This window comes from Scophthalmus maximus, chromosome 19, assembly GCF_022379125.1.
Source record: "Scophthalmus maximus strain ysfricsl-2021 chromosome 19, ASM2237912v1, whole genome shotgun sequence".
In the NCBI taxonomy this organism is placed as follows: domain Eukaryota; kingdom Metazoa; phylum Chordata; class Actinopteri; order Pleuronectiformes; family Scophthalmidae; genus Scophthalmus; species Scophthalmus maximus.
This window is the reverse complement of record NC_061533.1, coordinates 15,638,550-15,659,227: the sequence shown is the minus strand read 5'-3', so window position 1 is coordinate 15,659,227 and position 20,678 is coordinate 15,638,550. Positions and strand designations below refer to the sequence as shown.

General features: G+C 44.2%; 1 protein-coding gene across 3 annotated transcripts in view; it reads left to right on the top strand.

The window, feature by feature from the left end:
* fam172a (family with sequence similarity 172 member A) overlaps positions 1 to 20,678 on the top strand; it is a 142,562-nt gene that overhangs the window by 78,185 nt on the left and 43,699 nt on the right. For all 3 annotated transcript variants that reach the window (XM_035640206.2, XM_035640204.2, XM_035640207.2), the window contains exon 9: positions 16,001 to 16,117. In XM_035640206.2, coding sequence (XP_035496099.1) covers positions 16,001 to 16,117 — 117 coding nt within the window. The remainder of the gene's footprint in view (positions 1 to 16,000; positions 16,118 to 20,678) is intronic.

Below are 20,678 nucleotides of genomic sequence, written 5' to 3'. Positions count from 1 at the left end.
TCTGCCTCCGTCGTTCCTCTCGGCTCGGAGGCTCGGAGGCTCGGAGGCAAGGTCTCGCTCTCTTCCCCCTCCTGTACTTCAGAGCTCTCTCACCCTTTCATTCACTCTTTAGTGCCCATTGGGCATTGCTTTCCATTCCTTTTGCTCCTCTTGCTGTGTTTGTTGTGTTTTACGTTCCTTCTTAATTCGCAATGAAACTCCCTCACTCGCTCATTCTTTCTGTGCCCCTTGCCCCCGTTGTCAAACCACTCCACTTTACTGTTCTTTTTTTTTTGCTTGCAATCTCTGAGCTTATTTGATCACACTCCTCCCGTCTACTCTCTCTGGTAACACTTATCTGTAAACTTACCTCTTGTCATTTATCTCGTCCCCCACATATATGGTCTTTCGCGCGTTCTTTGCTATACGCCTTTGCTTCCCATTCCATTCTTTTCCTTCCTTCCCTCTCTTAACCTCAACTTCACATTGGCCTCGCTATTTCATTTTTTGCATCTCACTCCGCTCCTTCACTCGACACTGACCTCACTTCTCACGTCTCCTTTCCACGATAATTTTTTTTGGTCTTTTTCAACAAACATCTGTCTAAGAAAAACCCATCCCCACCCCCCACCCTCCTTCTCACAGGTCCTAGTGTTACTTGACACTCTTTATATTAAAAATTGATTTCTAATGCTAATTTATTTTGTGTAAAACTGCTAAATAATAAAAATTCTAACCTGAACTTCAACATCATCTAAAATGTTAAATTAATTATCGATGAAATGTTTAATTTCTTTCTAACCTTAAAATGTAAGTGGTCAGTTCCTTATACGCATATCCACCTTTGTCTCCTTTTTTCTTTTTCCTATTTGTTCCTTTGCTTGAACTTGCCTTTCATTCTCACCAGTCGCTCACATCCGCTGTTCCCACTGTGGCATTTCCATGCATCCACCTGCTGTGTGTGGGTGTGTCAGCCGGTTACGACCTGGGTCACCTTCACCAGAGACGGAATACGAGTGGCTGATGTGAGGTTTGAATGTGGCGAAGATGACATGTTGACAGCTCAAATGAATCACTTGTCACATTGTCATTTTTTCCCCCTCCCCCCTTGTTAATTCTGCCATAAGAAAGCATACTATATGAGAAAAGGAATCTTGAGGACATACGGGGTTGCAAATTGTCAGGCAGGCATCTCGTTCTATCGAGTTCTGGCTTTTTCTTTTCTGTCCCCCCTTAACACTGTGAATGGTCTCATTCTGCAGCAATTGTAGGAGGAAGAATACGTCTTGTTAACTGAAAGGAAAGAAATTGTTGTTTCTGAAAAGCCGTGAGGAGCAGCTAGGCGGATCCTGGTGCAAATGTCAGTGAACTCACTGACTCTAGGGTTGAAGTTTAAACCCTCTCTCCCTCCTCTGCTTCTGTTTTTCTCTCTTCTTCGCTCTCCTTTTGGTTTTTCATCCCTTTAAAGTCTGCATCTCCATCCACGCCCGCCTCCTTCACTCTGTTCTCTGTATTTCACTGCTTTTTATAGTTCACTGAATGGGGAGTTGGTATTCTGTGGTGTTTTTGACCTTGCATACTCCAAACCCTTCAAATACCAGGGTCACAGGATTCTTTTGGTGTGTTTGTAAAGAATCTTTCAGTATTAATGCATCACCTGCAGAATGTGCGGATGGTTTGCTTGACATACGAATCTGTGTGTGAACCAGTGTTTTAACAGAAAACACATCGATTGGGATTGATGGCAAAGGGAAAACAAGACAATCACACCGTTCCTCAGTCACCTCATATTTTCTGCACTTCAAGCTTGAAATACCCCATTCTGGCTATATTCAGCTGATCTATTCCCAGCTCTATAGCCTTTGATACTCATGGAAAAACGAGTTTGAATCCATTATGGCAATTTTTTTTCCAGGGGTGTGTTTTAGTTATGTACCCTCAGTAAAACATATTTAATTTTTTAAGCCTGGAAAGCTGACAGTGAAAAGAGATGAACTGTTTTATGTGCCATTTTAAGGCTTTATGTGCTGTGAAATACGATGGGGGTTATGAAAGAGCAAAAGGAAAGTAGAGAGAGGAAGCGAGAAGAAGAGCGAGCGAGAGACTCCCGGTGAGGAGCAGCCTTTTGATGTCTTTGCTGGCTTGGAGCTGAATGGGAACTCAATGAAGGGTAGGCCTTGTTTCATGGTGGGGATATGAAGCTGGGTGTGCTGTCCGATTAAAATATAAAATACACACGCACAGATTTGCACAGATTTTTTTTGCATTCATGTTTAGGTACAAATGTTTTCATCTTCAAGCATGAGTGTGCTTTTTGCTCACAAAAGGCTTGTTTGTTGTCCCAGTAAGTTTTTCATTTCTTCCCTGCCCTGTCACTCATTAGTTTGTGGTTCATGTTCAGATCAGTTACCAGGCCACATTGGGTGGCTTAGTTATTCATAGTCAGCGTGTGTGTGTGTGTGTGTGTGTGTGTGTGTGTGTGTGTGTGTGTGTGTGTGTGTGTGTGTGTGTGTGTGTGTGTGTGTGTGTGTGTGTGTGTGTGTGTGTGTGTGTGTGTGTGTGTGTGTGTGTGTGTGTGTGTGTGTGCGTCGGTCTCATATATATTCTGCTTTCCTATTAGATGGCTTCACACTCTGCGATTCCTCTGGACTCCTCTGACATCAGCTTTCATGCATGGCCTGCCTGCTTCTCTCCCTTTCCTTCTCCTTCGCACTTTTTCGCTCTCAGCCTCGAATATTCAAAACATCTTGGTCATGTCAGACATCTTTTAACTCCCCCACACCCGCCACCTACCAGTTAACATGTTACGATACACCCCCATCAGCCATACTCACTCTTTAAACTTCCATCCCGTCTTCATCCCTCGCTCGCTCCATCCCTCTCCTTACTTCTCGCAGTAACCTCACCCGTCGTCTACCTTCATGCCCTCGCCCTTGTGCTTTCCATGTGATGGCCCTTCACATATGAATCCAGCCTCTTCACCTCTTGCCCCCTCCATCCTCAATCTCTATCTTCTATCTTGTTCCGTTCCTGTATGTGTTTTTTTTGGCCTTGCTAGGCGTGATGGTTACTTAATTTGGTCTGATTTCTCTTTGATGAAAACACTAGGGGGCACTGCCTGTCCTTTGTTCCCTTAGCAGGCTTCGATGCGTGTGTGTTTTTGTATGCGTGTGATCGGCCAGTGTCTGTGCGCCCGTGCATGTGCTCCTGTTTGTGTTTGTATTTTGTTAAAAAGCAGTCCCTTGTCTGTAATGGATGACACATATCTGCATTCAGACAGACAGGAAGGCAGGCAGGCAGCAGGTCTCTGGTGGTCACCAGGGCTAGTGCTCTGTACCCGTCCGCACACCCCCCCTCCCCACTTCCACCCCCTGTTTCTGTTTGGTCAACCCTGGGGTGTGGGTTAATGAAAAGGGCTTGGACCACCGAGAGGAGCGACAGTCATCTCACAGACACCTCTGCTCACCTCCGGCCCTCTGAGACCCTTTCTCCATGACAGGCCCCCCTCTCCACGTCTCTCTCCCCACGTTGACCCTGCGTCCCCTGGGTCACACCACATCGTCTGGCTGCCCGGCGGCCGCCTCAAACACAGCTCACCCAATGTGGCACGACACAAAGGTAGATAAACTAAGAGAAAGTGTTGCATTTTTGAGTGGATGACAGTTTTTGTGTCCAAGGAAGAAGAGAATGCATGAGCATGACTGCCCTGTTTATCCATACGGCTAGCGATTTAGACAAGGGACCTCCGTTGCATTCAGACCAGAGCAGCAAGGGGGGTCCTGAAATAAAAGTCTGATCTAGACAACCGAGTTGGAGAGGAGATGGAGAGGAAGCAGACCTTTGCTCCTACTCTGTCGGCTCAGAGCTTTTTGTGATGCTCCAGATCATGTGGCAGTACTCTTTACTGTTTACTGCGCACAGTCCATACTATACAATTAGCGACCATGCTTACTTCTTCACTGATGAATGCGATTGTTTCTGAGGAGAACTCTGAGGAATTATTGATTTGTGGTGGGATTCTTTTCTTTTTCCTTTTTTTGCGGTAAGCAGACAGCTGATGAGGGATGTTTGATAGTGCTAATTGGCAGCTCCCGTCCATGCAGTGTGTGGTTGGCGGTGGGTTGGGGCTGGGCGAAGTGAAGCGCTGCTATTGTTTAGAGGTGTCAAACCCAACACAGAACAAAGAGGACAGGAGAAATGTGCTGTGCTTGCCTATCAGTGGGCTGGAAGCAGCTAAACAACGCACACACACACACAGACTTAAATATACATTATATATGTATGAATGCACATGTGTATGTCCATCCACACACACACACACACACACAGCACATTACCTGGAGTCATATACGCCAGCGTTCGCTCTCACTGACACGCACGCTCTCTTTCACACAGACACCTACTATCGCACACGTGCACACCCTTACACAAACAGCCTGAAAATGACAAGATAATCACCACATTCAAACTTACCTTCAGCTCTGGGTAAATGCCTTTCTCTGAGATAAACTAATAAATATACTGTTTTCTTTTCAAATGTTCTCCACTGGAGGCCCTAATTACCATACCCTGACAAAGACCTGACAGAGGTGTAATAGTTAAAAAGGTAATTTGACTACAAGTAGGAGTTTGGGTGGGGAAAGGGGTCAGTGTGCTCCCCCCTACCCCCCATCTGTCTCTCTCTTTAATGGTTTATTCACGCTTTTCGAGGACTTTTTGCATGATTGACTGACAAGGTCTTTTTCCGAAATAGCATCTTCAGTAATGAGAAATAATTGACTCCCTAATCAAAAAAAAGGGTTCATGGAATCCACAAACCCAACTGTAATCTTCTGTGGCATTTCCAGCAGAATTGACAGTCCTCATAGCTCCAGGCTCTATACCACTTTGATTTAATTGCTTTTTTTATAAGATTAATAATATACTTGATACCATGTGTTGTGTGTGTGTGTGTGTGTGTGTGTGTGTGTGTGTACACACGTACGCGCGCTCTACATCCTTCTCTCAGGCTTTGTTTTTAATCAACAATATCACTTGAAAAGCATTTCAACTGGTGTACTCCTTTTTTTTGTGAATTTTACATTTAATTCATTAAGGGAATCGTTGTGGTGATTTCATTATGTACTCCAGAGTATATTGCAGTGCTTGTTTTGCACAGTATTTTAATAAACTATATTACGAAACATTGTGAAAGAATAACAGATGAATAACAAAAGTAAATGATTTTACATGCAAGTGTCTTTGTTTTGTTTGTTTTTTGTTGTTGTTGGTGTTTTTAAAAAAATGTTTCACAGTCTGATTTAAGCATCATTATAATAATAATGTTTATTTTATTGTTTTTAATATCACTACACTATAATTTAATTAATTTAGGTATTATTTATATTACCTTTAGGAATAATGTTTGTAATGTAGGACCCAAAGTTAAGGCTTTTTTGGTTTTTAGTTTTACTTTTATCATCTATGAATTTTAAATTTATGTTCAAAGCTATTAAAACGGCAAAACGAAACATCATAATATGACAGAATAAATAATTTGAATGGGTTTGTTGTTTTTCTTTTTTCTTGTCCGTGCCTGTTTAAGTGACTAATTGAATTGCTTTGTATTTTCTTATACCGTACATGAGTATTCTTTTTAATCTCTTATCCTTGTGTCTTGATTACTTTGGGCATAAAAATAATAATTTAAGTGAGTGTGCCTTGAGAACTACAAAGTTTTTACAAGATGGGGCAAATTAACTTGTAGCTTCCCCCATGCCTGTCCAATTTGTAATATGGCCTCAACCCCTTCTCCCTCTCCTTCTTTTCTGACTCATCTTTCCTCTCGTTAAAAAAAACTGTTTTAAATCATGGCTAGTGGCAATGAGAAGTTAATTTCAGATTGTTATATATTTCCATTAATTTCACTTGGCCTTCTGTAGTTTTCCCTCCCTCACTCTCTCCTTCCATTCAGTACAGGGGGATCACAGAGCCTGTTTTCTTTTCTTATTTTTCTTTTTTCGGGGCTTCTTTTTCCCTCTTGCCCCACAGCAAAAGAGACAAGCAAATATGAAGGAGTAGAGAATGATAACTAAAGGAAAGAACACTCTCTTAGTCGCTTTCTTTTAACCCCCCCCCCCCCCCCCCCCCCCCCCCTCCCTTTCCTGTTCCCCAGAACTTTTTCTTTTTTTCTTTCCACGAGCAGCTTCACACTCAGAGATGGGTCGAGTGGCCCTAGAAGTTTGTACAAAACACCTCCCATGAGAATCCAACTCCTGCAGCCCTGAAGACACACACACACACACACACACACACACACACACACACACACACTCACTCACTCACTCACACACACACACACACACACACACACACACACACACACACACACACACACACACACACACACACACACACTCACTCACTCACTCACTCACTCACTCACTCACTCACTCACTCACTCACTCACTCACTCACTCACTCACTCACACACCTGATTTGCCAGTAATGTGAAGAGCAGCAGGCGCCTCCAGATTTGTTGTTTTTGTTTCATTTTCCTTCTCTCCCTCCTCCCCCATTCACAGCTAAGATGATAAACAGTCCACTGAGATGTTTGGTACATTTTGCCATTAGCAGTCTGCACCTTTTCCGAACACATTCGCACAGTAACTGGACTTCATGTATTGACTTGTGAAGCACGAAATTGAATTTATATGGATCTTAGGGAGAGAAAAAAAAACTGTATGTGAATGAAACACTAAATTGGTATTTCTTTATGACAACAAGAGGTAAAGTCACATGATTGTTAAAAATTAGCTCCTCTTCAACTTTCTTAAAACATATTTAAAAGAAATTGGTGAAAATTCCACATCATGGCTTCTTAAAATTTTCTCACTGTACCCTGATTTAGAAATTTTGGCTTGAAAACCAATATTGGGCTCAGTTAGTACAAAGAATCAGTGTTTATCAGCCCCTACGACTCTGTGTGTGTGTGTGTGTGTGTGTGTGTGTGTGTGTGTGTGTGTGTGTGTGTGTGTGTGTGTGTGTGTGTGTGTGTGTGTGTGTGTGTGTGTGTGTGTGTGTGTGTGTGTGTGTGTGTGTGTGTGTGTGTGTGTGTGTGTGTGTGTGTGTGTGTGTCTCAGTCTCAGAAATGGACAGCAGTACCCGATGGATATTTAACACATTAGCTTTGGCAGAGCTGTGAGTGGTGTGAAAACACACTGATTTCCTAAGTGGCAATCATATCAGCCTTGCCGTCAGAGAGGCAGCCGAGAGCAAACATCTGTGTGTGTGTGTGTGTGTGTGTGTGTGTGTGTGTGTGTGTGTGTGTGTGTGTGTGTGTGTGTGTGTGTGTGTGTGTGTGTGTGTGTGTGTGTGTGTGTGTGTGTGTGTGTGTGTGTGTGTGTGTGTGTGTGTGTGTGTGTGTGTGTGTGTGTGCGTGTGCACGCACGCACGCACGCACCCTAGAACATGCATGCAAATAGTTTGTGCACATCATTTAGATATTAACTCCAGTACTGCTTTATATTTGCACAGTAAACTGTGTTATTGTGTTTGATTCACAAGGATTGAATCTGTTAATAATTTTTTATAAAAAAAAGAATTCTCCCCGGCCAGGGTTTCCCTCTCTCTCAGTTTTTGAACCTGTTACTCCGTCTGCGCTGCCTGTCTCTCTCTCCGTGGTAAGCTCTGTCCTCCCTGCCAGGGTTCAGGGAGCTCTTGGTTCTCCTCGATGTCGGTATCACCCTGAGTAACGACACAAAGGTCTCAGCCTCATCCTCCACCCGCCCTTGTTAGGCCCTCTCGCTCACTCCCTCCCTCCGTCAATCTCACTCTCCCTCACCCTATCCATCCTCGTCTCCAGCTGAGAGTCGCCCATCCGAAAACTATGTTTAAACAGGGTCATCCCCCGGCGTGCACTTAAAGGCTGTCCCTTTAACCTGCTCTGAAATACTCACGGCTATTATTATAGCTTATAAATCATTAAGAAAGTTTAATTATACGAAAATTTCATGGTGGAAATGTTCAAGCTGACACATGGGAAGGGGAATTTAATGGGCCAGCAAGTCCCAGCACCGTGAGGGAAAATATTGAGGTTAGGTTTCTATTTTACAGCATTGCCGGAGGGTTGAGAGACAGGGAGGAAGACAAGAAAGAGGCACTTTCCAAGTGAAAGAGAGGGAAAGAAAAGGCAATTGGAGATGATGAGGCCCACACGCTGTATCCAACGTGCAAAAGTTTTCTCATTTCACTTTGTAGACCAGAGCTGTTAATATGGCCAGTTGATTTGGGAACGATGAAGACATAGCCCAATCTAGCTTGTGCTGATTTTCTTAACTAAGATGAATCCTAATTAACACAAGACTTTAATTAGTCGCCATGCCGTAATTTCTCTTTGGTAGGGCCTAATTAGAAATTATCATTCGGAGAATTTCTGTAATTGCTGTTTCTAAACAATATATGAACCCGTAACTACTACTGTTCCAAAACTTTGTCCACTTACTTAATTGTGTCAATACCATTTCAATGTGAAAATTACAGGAGTATTGCTGATATTGAGTAACTTGAGCAACGGCGTCCAGTCTTTTCTTTGTGACAGGAATGTAAATTGATCAAACTGTTGGGAGTTATTAACACTATACCCCTGTGCAGATGTTAATTACAAATGAACTGAATTGTGTCGTAGCAGCTATGAATTACTGCTACAGTATACATTTCAGCATCAGCTTGGCTGTTGGGTCTGAAGGATTTGAATGCAATAATATTGCAACGAAAGAGCCGTCAGTCAAGTGAGACCGATAGGAATTAGAGTGTTTTAGCGACTCATGATTTTTTTTTGTCGAATTATATATCAGTAGCAGGAAGAAACAATATTTTGTGGAAGAGTTCCACTAAGATATGAAAAAAATCTTAGAGTATTTTTATAGTACAGTGTAATATTATTAGTGTGTATATATATATATATATATATATATATATATATATATATATTAGTATATTATAAAATAATAAATATTATAGTAAGAAAAGGGCAGGTTTAAATTTACATACCTGCAATGCAAAAAGCAACTCCCGCACACATTAAAACTCTCACTCAACCGAGTGTTGAAGAAACTAATTGTGTTATCATGATTTAACAGCACCAGGCTGCTGATGTTTACGAGCACTCCCTTACCCACAGCCCTGTTCGTCCCTCCCTTCTTCTCCTCCTCCTCGTCCCATCCTCCCCGCCTTCTCTTCCTCTCCGTCGCTCCTCCGTCCGCCTGCCCTTCCCGTCTTCCTCTTGTTTTCCATGCGGGCACAAGCGGGGCGCAGTGCCCACAGCCGGCAGGTTTCCTGGCACGCCGCTCCTCATCCTCTGCCTTTTGTTTCCACCGGTGGACAGCCATTCTCTACCTCTGCTGTGTCAGTAAATATTTATTGGCCTTCCTTTTCCTCACTACCCCATATGTTGGTGTGTATCTGTCATATGCATGTATCTATGTAATGTATGTAATTCTATGTAAGACTGAGCGTGGAAAACATGTGCACACAGACATACACCACTTCCCGCTGCCACGCGTCCGGTGCTGTCACTCATAGTTCGGGAATGTCCCCTCCTCTCCCTGTCAGATTTCAACCCCTCTCCTCGCCCACCATTTCCCTCCCTCCCTCCCTCCCTCCATCATGCATGTGCTGAACATCCATGAGAGGAAAGGCAGGAGGAAGTTGTTGCCGTTTTCTCCTGCTCTCTCCCTCCCTCTCTCCACCCTCGCCGCGGCCAGAGTTCATACACACTCCGAAGGGGGAAAAACCCTCTTAGGTAAATGCATGCGACCTCACTGAGCAAAACCTCCGCACACTCTCACAGTACTGAACACACAACGCACAAACACACTCCCTCTCGCTCCCTAGGGCCCTGTGGCCTCGTGCTAGAGAGGGCTTCCTTCCTGCGGTTAAGACAAAGGAAACTGGGGACAGACAGGGGACCTGGGACCTCTGCTTCAAAGCCACAGGAAGTGCTGGTGTTGTCGCTTCCCGTGGAGGGTGTTGGAGCGTGGGGGGCCAGCTGCCTGTGTTTTCACAGTCAGGGACCAACAGGGATCAGTGTGTTTAGTGTGTGTACGTATGTCACACAGACCTGGTGGAGTATTTGAACTAGCTGCACTCCCAGTCCTATATCCACCCCTCTATGACCTGAGAGCAGTTATACAGTCATAGGAATATTAGGTAGAGCACACGGAGATCAATGTGTTTGTGTGGATCATCAATTTATCCACTGTTAATCTATAAGTCTATTGTGTTCATTGATTCATGATAGAAGAAAATCACTGCCAGAGCATTATTCAGCCTTTGTGTGTTTGCCCCCCCCCCCCCCCCCCCCCCACACACAACCCTTAGCTACTGTCTTTGCAGATTCTGCACATGCTTGCACTGTGTACACGTCTGTATGTGTTTGTGTTTCTGCTCCTGTTCCAATGTTGGCATGTAAGGATGTATGGGGGTGTATGTGTTAGTGTGTCCGCGCCATGTGTTTTCCAACCTTCCGGTGTGCACCCGCATACATGTTTGTTTGTTTTTTCTGTGTTCGCCCTGGCTCCTCTGACGCTCTCCTCTTACTCTCTGGCAGCAACAGGACAGTTAATCAATCAAATATTTAAGCAGTGCTTCAGTGCTCAGTGGGTAGTCCTAGATTATCCGTGGCTGTTGGCAGAGCATGGCAGCGCAGCCACATTATAAGCCTTGTCACTGACTGGCATCAACTCGGGGCGCTTCTCTCTCACTCTCTCACTCTTTCTCTCTCCTCCCTTCCCCTTGGCCTCTGCTCAGTCTTTGAACACTCCGACGACCACATTTTGTCTTCTTTTTCCTTCTCACTCATTTTTTTCTGTCATTCTCTCTCTATCTCTTGTTTTCCCATCTCTTGTTTGCTGCTCTCTATTCGCACTCGCTCTCTCTGTATAATTGTGGCTTTTCACATTGACTATCTGACAGTGAGCAGGGTCCCTTAAAGAGCTCTCATCTTTCTGTCTTTGCCTTTTTCCTCTTTTTTTTCCCCCCTCACACTGCATTCTTTCTAGGGATGAGTCTGCCTGTCTCCCCACGGGGATCTCCATTGTAGATTACCATTCACTTTTCACCCAATTATCTAGTGGCTTTCGCTGCCTTTGACACATAATTATCAAAGGCCTAAATAATTGTCTTTATTATTGCCGGTGTTTAGATGTAGCGTCAGCGGAGCAGTCGCAAGCAAGGAGCGTCACAGGGAGAGGAGCGAAATGAAGTATTTATCTCGACCAGAGATTAGCTTAGCATGCTGTTAAATGATGTCTTGACGCTTATTTCAACTCCTCGTCCAGATAAATAAACATGATTAATATGCCCCCCTTCCCTCCGTCATGCACACCCAACTTTTACACACACACACACACACACACACACACACACACACACACACACACACAGCCATCAAATATCACATTAATACTTCAGTGCCGAAAATAAGATTATGCCCAACAAAAAGTCTTGCAATTAGCTGGCTTCGTCGCACAAAGTAGCTCTAAGTGCTTTACACTGTATTTTGCTGAGATCCATGTGAGAGGTCAGACACAAGATACATATTTGTATGTTTGTGTGTGTGTGTGGTGGGGGGGGTTAAAGCAAGGGTTGAATTATGGTTAGGTTGAGGTTTAGGGTTAGGCAAGTGTTAGGGTAAGTCTTTAAGAAATGAATGTGAGTTTGTTTGAGTGGCTCCAAATCCATGGGGGTTGTCTATTTTATAGAGCTTGTGAAAAGTAGGTTGTAGTAGAATTGTGCCAAACAGGGGGTCAGAAATCTATGATGTTTGTTTGTCTCCATAGCAACCAGATCCTCTGCAGAGAAATCACAAAAGAAAAATGGTTTATGAGGGCGAACCAGAGAGCGGGGGGGTGGTTGAAGTTCATGCAGAGTTTGAATGTACGTGGGGCGGGGGCGATCTTGAGTCTGTGTCATCGGTAGTGACTCAGCTTTATTATCACGGTTCAAAGGCATGTGATGTGTAGACGTGGTCAGATTAAATCCACATCACAGTGATTTTTAGAAAAACAGCTTGTCACAAACAGGTCAGGGAATTTATTTGACACTTTTTTTTTTCTTCTGGCAAACTAAACTATGATGTCGAAATGGCCTTGATGATTTAACTCAATCGGATCTATGAGCCTGAAATTGTGCAGAAGATGAAATACATTGCATGATGTGATGAACATTTCGTTAAGGTGCTCAGGTGACTAAGGAGGTCGCCGTTCAAGTTGAGGACTCTGGTTCAGCCCTCTGTGATGGGACCCTCATCTTGTCCACTTACACTTGGCCAAATGAAAGCCTGCTTGCTTCAGGGATGCTGTTCTGAAGCTCACCCTGTGGTCTGACCCTCGGTGTAGTGGGTCGAAGGAAAAGATTATTTCCCTCAAGGGGATCAATAAAACATTCACAAATATTCCTTGATGCATGTGCACATCTGCCTGTCTGTCGTCTGTCGTGCTTTGTCTTCTAATTTCTCTTTTTTTTCCCCCTCCTTGCGTACTCCATTCAGCTCCCTCCAACAACCTTCTGCCTTTCTACTCCCCCATCTTACTTCTTTTTTTTCTTCTTTTTTTTTTACAAGCAAGCCCTCCATGTCCAAGCTCCACCTGAGTTTATACTCTGCATATCCAGCTGCTTGAGTGTTAAAGGAAAGGCCAGCAGAGACACAGCAAATGCCTCAACATCTGCGTGTTGGTTTTAGCTCAACAAGTATTTCCACATGTTTCTCTTCTTTTTTTCCCTGTCCGATACAAGACTGATCACAACAGCTGGCCTGTTTCCTTGTTAAAGCTGCAGTCTGTGGTTACAAAGTGGATTAGCACATTTAACATTCTGGATAAAGATGTCTGACACTAACTCACAGGGTGAATTTGTGTAAAAATTATAACGTGATGAGTTCATGTGATAAGAAAACCCCCCTGGGAGCATGTGGCTTTATGGCTGCAACAGGTTGGTAGGCAGAAGACAGAGACGTGCTTAGATTTTCATTTCAGCGTGCATCTCTCCCCAGTTGTCATTGTGGCTTGTAAAACACAAGAGCCAGTGGTGTCAAAATTATTGTGGTTGAGGGCCACACTGCACGGAGCACTCGCTTCTGGAGTCATTATTTGTCAACCTATTACCTCAACTGTTACCACAGCTCACCACATGTGTAGGCAACATGGCAACGACAACTGTAAGAACGAGAGATTTATGGATGAGCGGTGGAGTTTTTTTGGTTTGTAATCTTTGGCCCAGTCATCATCAGGGATACAGACTCTTTTTGAGGAGAGTTTACGACTTATTTCCCTTCAGCATTGCAGCAAAAATAGAATACGGAGTCAATATCTTTGAATAGCAAATCACAGAGAAACTTGAGCACAGAAGTTGATTAGAAAAGGCACAGACAAAATACAGTTTTCCTTGTATTTAAACCAATAAAACGTAACCTGGGACAACTTGCTGAATCTAATCAATTTTAATGACTTCTTTTGGATTTCCAAAGGTCTCATTATCCCATTCATTAAAAACAAAACATTTTCTCTACTTATCTGTCTGCTTGACGAGACAGGCACATTTAACCACGCACTGTCTAAATACTTAAGTTCACTATTTAGGTTCCACACGTTTCCATCCAGCACCATCCACAACCAAGCTTCACTCCCACCTTACCAGCTGTGCCTTTCTCTTTGTTCATGCCTCTATCTTTGTCTAACCGCTGTCTGTCATCCACTTGCTTCTCCACCAAACTGCCCTTCTGTTGTGCAGCTCTCATATCTGCTCACATTCAGCCCTACACACATATGCATACGTCCATGTGTGTACCCACACACACACAGACACACACACACTCACTTCCTCTGGTCTGCGTGTCTTGCTTCCATTTATCTGCACATCCTTTGTTATCTCTCTAAAGTACTTTGTTTTAAAAGTGGCATGTCAAAATGCTTTAAACAAAAGATAGACTTAAACAACCTGTCATGAATGGCAGGTTGGCAAATACATTTTACTTCGGCACAAGTTACCGTGCGTTCGTTACAGTTTTAATATGCCAGTGATTTCCACTGAAGCTTACTCATGTAAAATACGCTGATGTTTTAAACATCACATATAAAGATTACTAGAAGGGGCAAGCAATGGGAGCGAGTAGAGATCCATTTATCCACTTGGAAAGTGGAAAAGAGTTTTGTCCCCAGACTTGGGTGATGTTTTTGACCGGAGTGAAGTCATGTGCTTAGCCTTTTACATGGCCAGTCAGTCCACTGTCTCCTGTTTCTTGGCCTCTGCTAGCAGCCTCTATGCTCAGGGACTGGCCCGTTTGGCTAGCACCAGAAAACAAGCCCTTGACTGACACCTCCAGTTTTAAAAGGTTGACTTTGCTACTCCCACGGGCCCAGTTCTGCCAGTGGAAAGCTTTTCAACCAAGCGTGGATGAGGAAGGGAGTACAGTGAGGGGTCTGTATCTCTCTGTGTGTATGTGATTGTATGATTTTTGTGTGAGCGAGGGAATTTGTCTGCGCATACATGTGCAGTGTCTGTCTCCTTTTGTTGTCTGTGTCCGCAGATGTGCACCTTTTTTTTTTTTTTCCATCATGCTTATGGTTATACCTCCCCTCTCATTCGACTTTATCCTCCACCATGGTGAAGACGCTCCAGTGGAAGCCTTATCAGCCGGATGATGTATGAGTCCTTAGTGCCTTAATAGATTCCATTTATCTCTATACACTCCCACTTTAATTTGGCTGGGCAAGGGAGGATGTATTCAAATGCCCACTGTCATTATGATGTACAGCCAGCCAGCTTGAGCTGGCCTCTATGATTGCTTCAGCCTTTGCCACAGTCTGAGTGTCAGACACAGATTCATACTGTAGCCCCAGCTTAAACCCCCTACGCCCGCCCAGAAAGTAGCCTTATACTCATACCTCAGACCCGTTTTGTTTTATTATACTAGCTTATTACACTAGGCCAATAGTGATTATATTCTTACATGCAAGCACCAACTAATGCCTGATATTCTTTAACACTACCAAGATCTGTGCTAGTCTTATTCTCTGGCACCAAGCCATAAACACCATCACCATTTTAAGCCCACCAGAAGTCCAGTAGTTGAGGACACTGCCAAGATTTTCCCTCCCTCCAGATGACACTTAAGATGAAGCTTTAATGTAGTTTAATGTAGCATTTGGTCTGTACAGCTGTAGCACAGCGTGCAGATGACCACACACCCACTACCCACACTTAGTGCTATTCCGCAGCACTGCGACCATCCCCAGTCCACCAGCGTCACTAAATCTATAGAGTAAGTGATTGTTAACCTTTTGTTGCGCGTCCTGTTCCTCTTTTCTTCCCATTTTTATCTTAAAGCGAAGCAGAGTGAAACGGCTTGTTCCCACTGCCTGGCTACGGTACTCCTCAGGGTAGGACCAGCAGTGTGGGAAGTCTATTGTACTGCGGTAACAAGTCCTTTGTGTGACATTTTCCTTGGCGTTGACATTCAGGGGGGAATAGGACGACGAGCCTGGTGATGCCACATTCTCTGTGACATGTGAAGGGAAAGGGTACTAAGAATGGGGACCGAGGTATTTGAACGTGCATGGGGAAGGACATTTGTACAGAACGTGACAAGGACACGCTATGGTGGAGCAGCTCTTTCATTTTTCACTTTATAACATTATGCTATACACCAGGTTGAATCTGTAACCACCAGTTACAAAGCTGTCCACTGGGTCAGTCCTATCATGGTCCGAGGAATAGGCTGACAGTGTGTATTATACAGGGAATACATTTTGTATTAGGCAAGTATCTACTGACACACCGGGTATTTCACATGAAAATGATTTTACTCACATCCATCCAAAATTCAGATTTTTGTTTTTCTAAAGAGGTTATTATAACTCTTACAGCATAAGGTCTCTGTCATTCAAATGCTGTATGAAATTACCTGTCGGCTCCTCAACAGTGACCATGTCATCAACATGCTGGAAGGGTGACTAACATGAATCTGATTTGCTTTTTGTGGCAGATGAATCAGAGGGAAATGCAGGTGAAGAATAGAGTGTGTGCCGTGGCTCTGACTGACTCCGCTCACAACATCTGGCTTCAGGAGACCAGCAAAGGCACACAGGACTGGATGCAGCAGGTGAAATGGCCACACGTGCGCAAATTTACACACACACACACACACACACACACACACACACACACACACACTCATACACCCTCAAGGCTGACAAAGATGCTGTGAAACGTACAGCGGTCTATTCCGAGGCTTCCATTTCATCATGTAAATTCACCCCGGTGAGCTGAGGTCACTCAGATTCTGCTCATCTCTAATTTCCCCCCGCACAACTCTGCTGACCTACCTGCGCCCCTGACCAACAGCTAGCCTTAGAAGTCATAGAGAACCTTTGTTTGCATGTTTTCCCGCTATTTTCTTTTTCATCAACCCCTGCCTTTTCTTCCCGCATGCATGTCAATGAATAACTGAGACCGTTAACCCTCGCCGTTGCGCGTGAATGTGGCCGGCGATGCATATGTGTGAGCGCACGTGCATGTGTTCCTGTGTGCTCATGGGTACGCATGTGAGATAGAATGCACGTGCATTTGTGTTAGCTTCATTTTAGCACTTGCCCTTTCTGATGTGACCTCTGCGCCATACCCAGCACCTGGGCTCGCTCAGTATGCACATACTGATGAGGACCAGCCAAGACCAGAGGTGCTTGAGAGCCAGAGATGCAAATGTCATGGACACCCCACACACACGCACACACATACACATGCCCACCTTTCCCGCATTACATCCTCTTTTATGTCCCTCGCCTTTTGTTTTTGCTATTTCTGTCATCCCCCATATTTTGTGCGTGGGTTTTTTCTTTGTGTGTTCAAGTGTGTGTTCCTTGTCTATAAATGTGTATGTATGTTAGTTTGAGTTGTGGGGATTCAAGGTTGCGCTGGCCCTCTTCTCCTTGTCTGGCATCTCCTATTTTTGATTCATCTAAGGGATGTGATGCGACATAGCATAATTGGAATGTTAAGTGATTTTCTATTTGTGATGATTACCCAGAACAATAAATCTGAAATAACCTTCTTTGTCCAGTTGATGCAGGGGAGAGGCAAGGATTCACACTCTGTTGTACTCATTAACCCACAGTCCCTTTTTGGCAGAATTTAAGAGAGGCGCCTGTCTAATTAAATGTATTTCTGTTTTGATCCCTCTATTCCTTTTGAACTCTCCACATCGCCAACTTTGTTTTGGACTCACAGTTCTAACAGTACTCACTGCCTGTTGTTAATCCTAAAACAATGTTTATTTTTCTCTCAGTGTCCTTTAAATGTATTATGTCAATGATTACACAAATTTAATTTCAAAACAAAGATGTGTTCGTTATATTTCCTCAAAAACAGGCATAAATATGGGTGCCCGTACGAATGCCTGCATGTGAGGTCAGGGGCACTCCAGCAGTGCACTGTTCTGTTCTCGTAGGACAGAGATAATTCCCTCCTCCGGGGTTCAAGAAGTCACTGGATGGTGGGATGGACAGATGAAAAGAGGAGAGTAAAAAAGAGAAGATGGGATTTAAAGATCAGCACCTGCTGGGCCAAGTTATATAGACCAAACGGGTCAGATGAGGGGCAAATTACGTCACTGCCCAGAGAGAAAAAAAGAGTGATGGTGAGAGAAAATCAAAAGGAGCAGAAATAAGCAGAGGCAGAGATGGAAAGACTCATCCACTGACTGAGACAGAAAAAAATAGACACAGAGATAAAGTATGGGAAATGTTCAATTATTTAAATCCTGTTGACTGCCGCCAAGAAAGCACGGGGTAGAGCTGTGGAAAAGAAAAACAAAAAGACAGGTAGACTGAACGGAGTGAATACAGATGCAGGAGAGGAGATGAAGAGATGAATGTGGGGATAGATGAGTAGCATAGTGAGGAGAAGTGAGTGAGAGAGAGAGAGAGAGAAATGTGAATGATGGTGTACAGCTGGCAGCCTGTCACAGTCTCCAAGGTGTCTCCTGTCACCGTGCTGGCCTGCTGTCACACTCTAGTGGCCTGCCCAGAGCACACACACACAGACATACACACATGCACGCACACACACATACAGAGTACACTACGGTCATGAATAAACCATCCTAATCCATAGAGATTATACAGCAACTGGATGAGGTGGGAGATACAGACACGGAGAGAGTGAGCAAGAACTCATTCTTGGAACTACTTTCTGAGAAGTTGCAGCCCGTCACGTGTGTTGTGGTTCGGGGGACTTTTATACACTGGCACAGGGTTTTGATCATGGGATTTTGTCCTATATGTGAACGGAGGGGAAAAAAGAGGTGGAGATAATGTCTTACGTCCACTGGACACATCTGAATGTACATGCAATACATACACATATTTTATTTTCAGATTCAACACTTATCAGGAAATAATTTTGTAAGCTATTTAATTATTCAGTCACCTTCTTAACAGTTCTGGTAACGATTTCTGGCCAAACATGAGTGTACATGGTGTTATGTGTTAATCTCAATGCAGGTTTAGGAAGGTAGGGAGTGCACATCCCCTTGTAATGGCCTTGTGTGCATGATCCTGTGACACCTTCTGCGTAGTGGATATGAACACCTACAAGAGACCTATTTGGTCCTCGTGATGGCTCCATTAGATCCCCCCGCCATTTGCTGAGTGCAGTGTTTTGTGTCCATTATTCTCTGCGAGCGTGCAGGCGAGCATGCGTACGGAGGCAAACACGCACATATACACATAACAGAGGCTCGAAAGCATCCTTCACAGGTAGAGGGGCCAATCAGACAACAGCTAGTCATTTACACTCTCACACCATGCTGGTTACCTCACACTTGAACTCACAGATCTTTAAGAACTTTGTATCTGGGTAAAGTTGATGATTGTGTTGAGTTAAATCCAATCATTGTGTCTGTGGTATGTGTGTGCATATTCGGTGCAAATCCAAACACACGCACACAGAAACACATGCACAGAGCAGCAGAGGTGGGGGAGAAGAGTCAGATCTGTTTACATGTTTGTTTCTGTCTGCCTTTAGTTCAGCGGAGCCATTGATCAGCGGACGCGCTGCTTGAAGCGGTGATGCTATGCGTCAGAGGCAGCCAATGTGATGTGCCATCCTTTTGTCACATCGCCCTTCTCTAATCCGAGCCAGCAGGCCTTGCCTTTATGTGACTGCTGTTGTGCCTGCGGTCTCACACAGCACTGGGGCTGTGTGCTCTGTGTGTGTGTGTGTGTGTGTGTGTGTTTGTGTGTCTGTTTGTGTGTGTGTTTATGCAAGAGTTTGTGTGCACGTGTGTGTGTGTATGTGTGTGGTAGCCTTGACAAATCTATTCAACCCCTGCCTCCCTGCCTCCATTGGTGGTGATGGTGGAGATGAAGGGTGAGGGAGGAGGGCTCTTTGAAAGACTCCACTCCTTCCCCTCTCTCCAGCCGCCTTCAGCCCACTGCTCCACAGCCCAGCTGACATCTTCCTCCAGACAGACTGAATGAATTAAAGGAGATACAATGAGACACTTGATGTAGCAGTCAAGGAGCCCCACAGCTTCTGTGCCGTTCTAAACCGCTCTGCCCTCAAGCCAAGGCTCAGAGGAGAGCACATCCAGGGCAAAGCAGAGGATCTAAAAATACACAATATGACACTGTTTACCAAGATGACTTGTCATCTTTCCCCAAAACTGAAGCCCCCCCCCCCCTTACCACAACCCCCTCCTTCTCCCCGTTCATCTCTCTGCTGATCTTTCGTCAACCTCTTTGCTATGTTCCTTCCCACTGCTCGCACTTTTGATTGACAGGGCTGAAGAAATGAAATATAGCGGAAGAGAGGGAAGTGGATTCAATTTGTACTTTGGTTCATTTTTATTTCTTTTGATTGGAAAGCAATGGGTCACAAGTGCGGCAAACTTTTTATTCTTCTTTTTTAATAACAGACCTTTCTGCACACATTTCCCAGCTGAATTTTGTTTACTTGTTGATGTTACTACCACCTACGTGATAATATTTTATATGGATTTGCGTACACGGGCCAGATGTTTCATCATATGTTTTTTACAATTTGAAATGAGTAAACTCTTATTTCATTGTATCTCATTGATTCGCTGAGCCCCTCCTCGCCCACTCCCTCTCACTCTCTCTCCCCCTGTCACACACACACAAAAATCATTGACAATGGAGCCGTCTGTCATAGTCGGACTGGCATAAAACAACTACGCATTTTGACTTTGCAAACAGCAATGAATGTACGCGTTTATAGAGCAGGGGAGTGAGATTAGACCCAAGTGGAGACTCTTGTAATACCAGGTGTAAACTGACGCATTTAGAGCTGGCCAATTGTTAGCAGATCGCCCCAAGATGCATGTTGCTCGCAGGAGTGAACGGGGACTTAGTTTGAAATAGCCTCAGACACTTTTAAAGACAGGAAGCAACAGTTAAGAGTTGACTCAATTATGTATGTTCAGTGTCCCTCTGTGATTCCATTTCATTTGAATAGCACCAGATCACAACATATAATTTCTCACGGTACTTTCCTGTTCAATATTACAATATTATTGAGAGATACCCAACAATTCCAAAAAATGAGCAAGCACAATGAACAGGAACAGGAAGAAACTTCAAGTACAACCGGACTCAGGGTGGGCAGCCTGCTGCCGCGACCATGTTGGGCTGATAAGAGAGAAA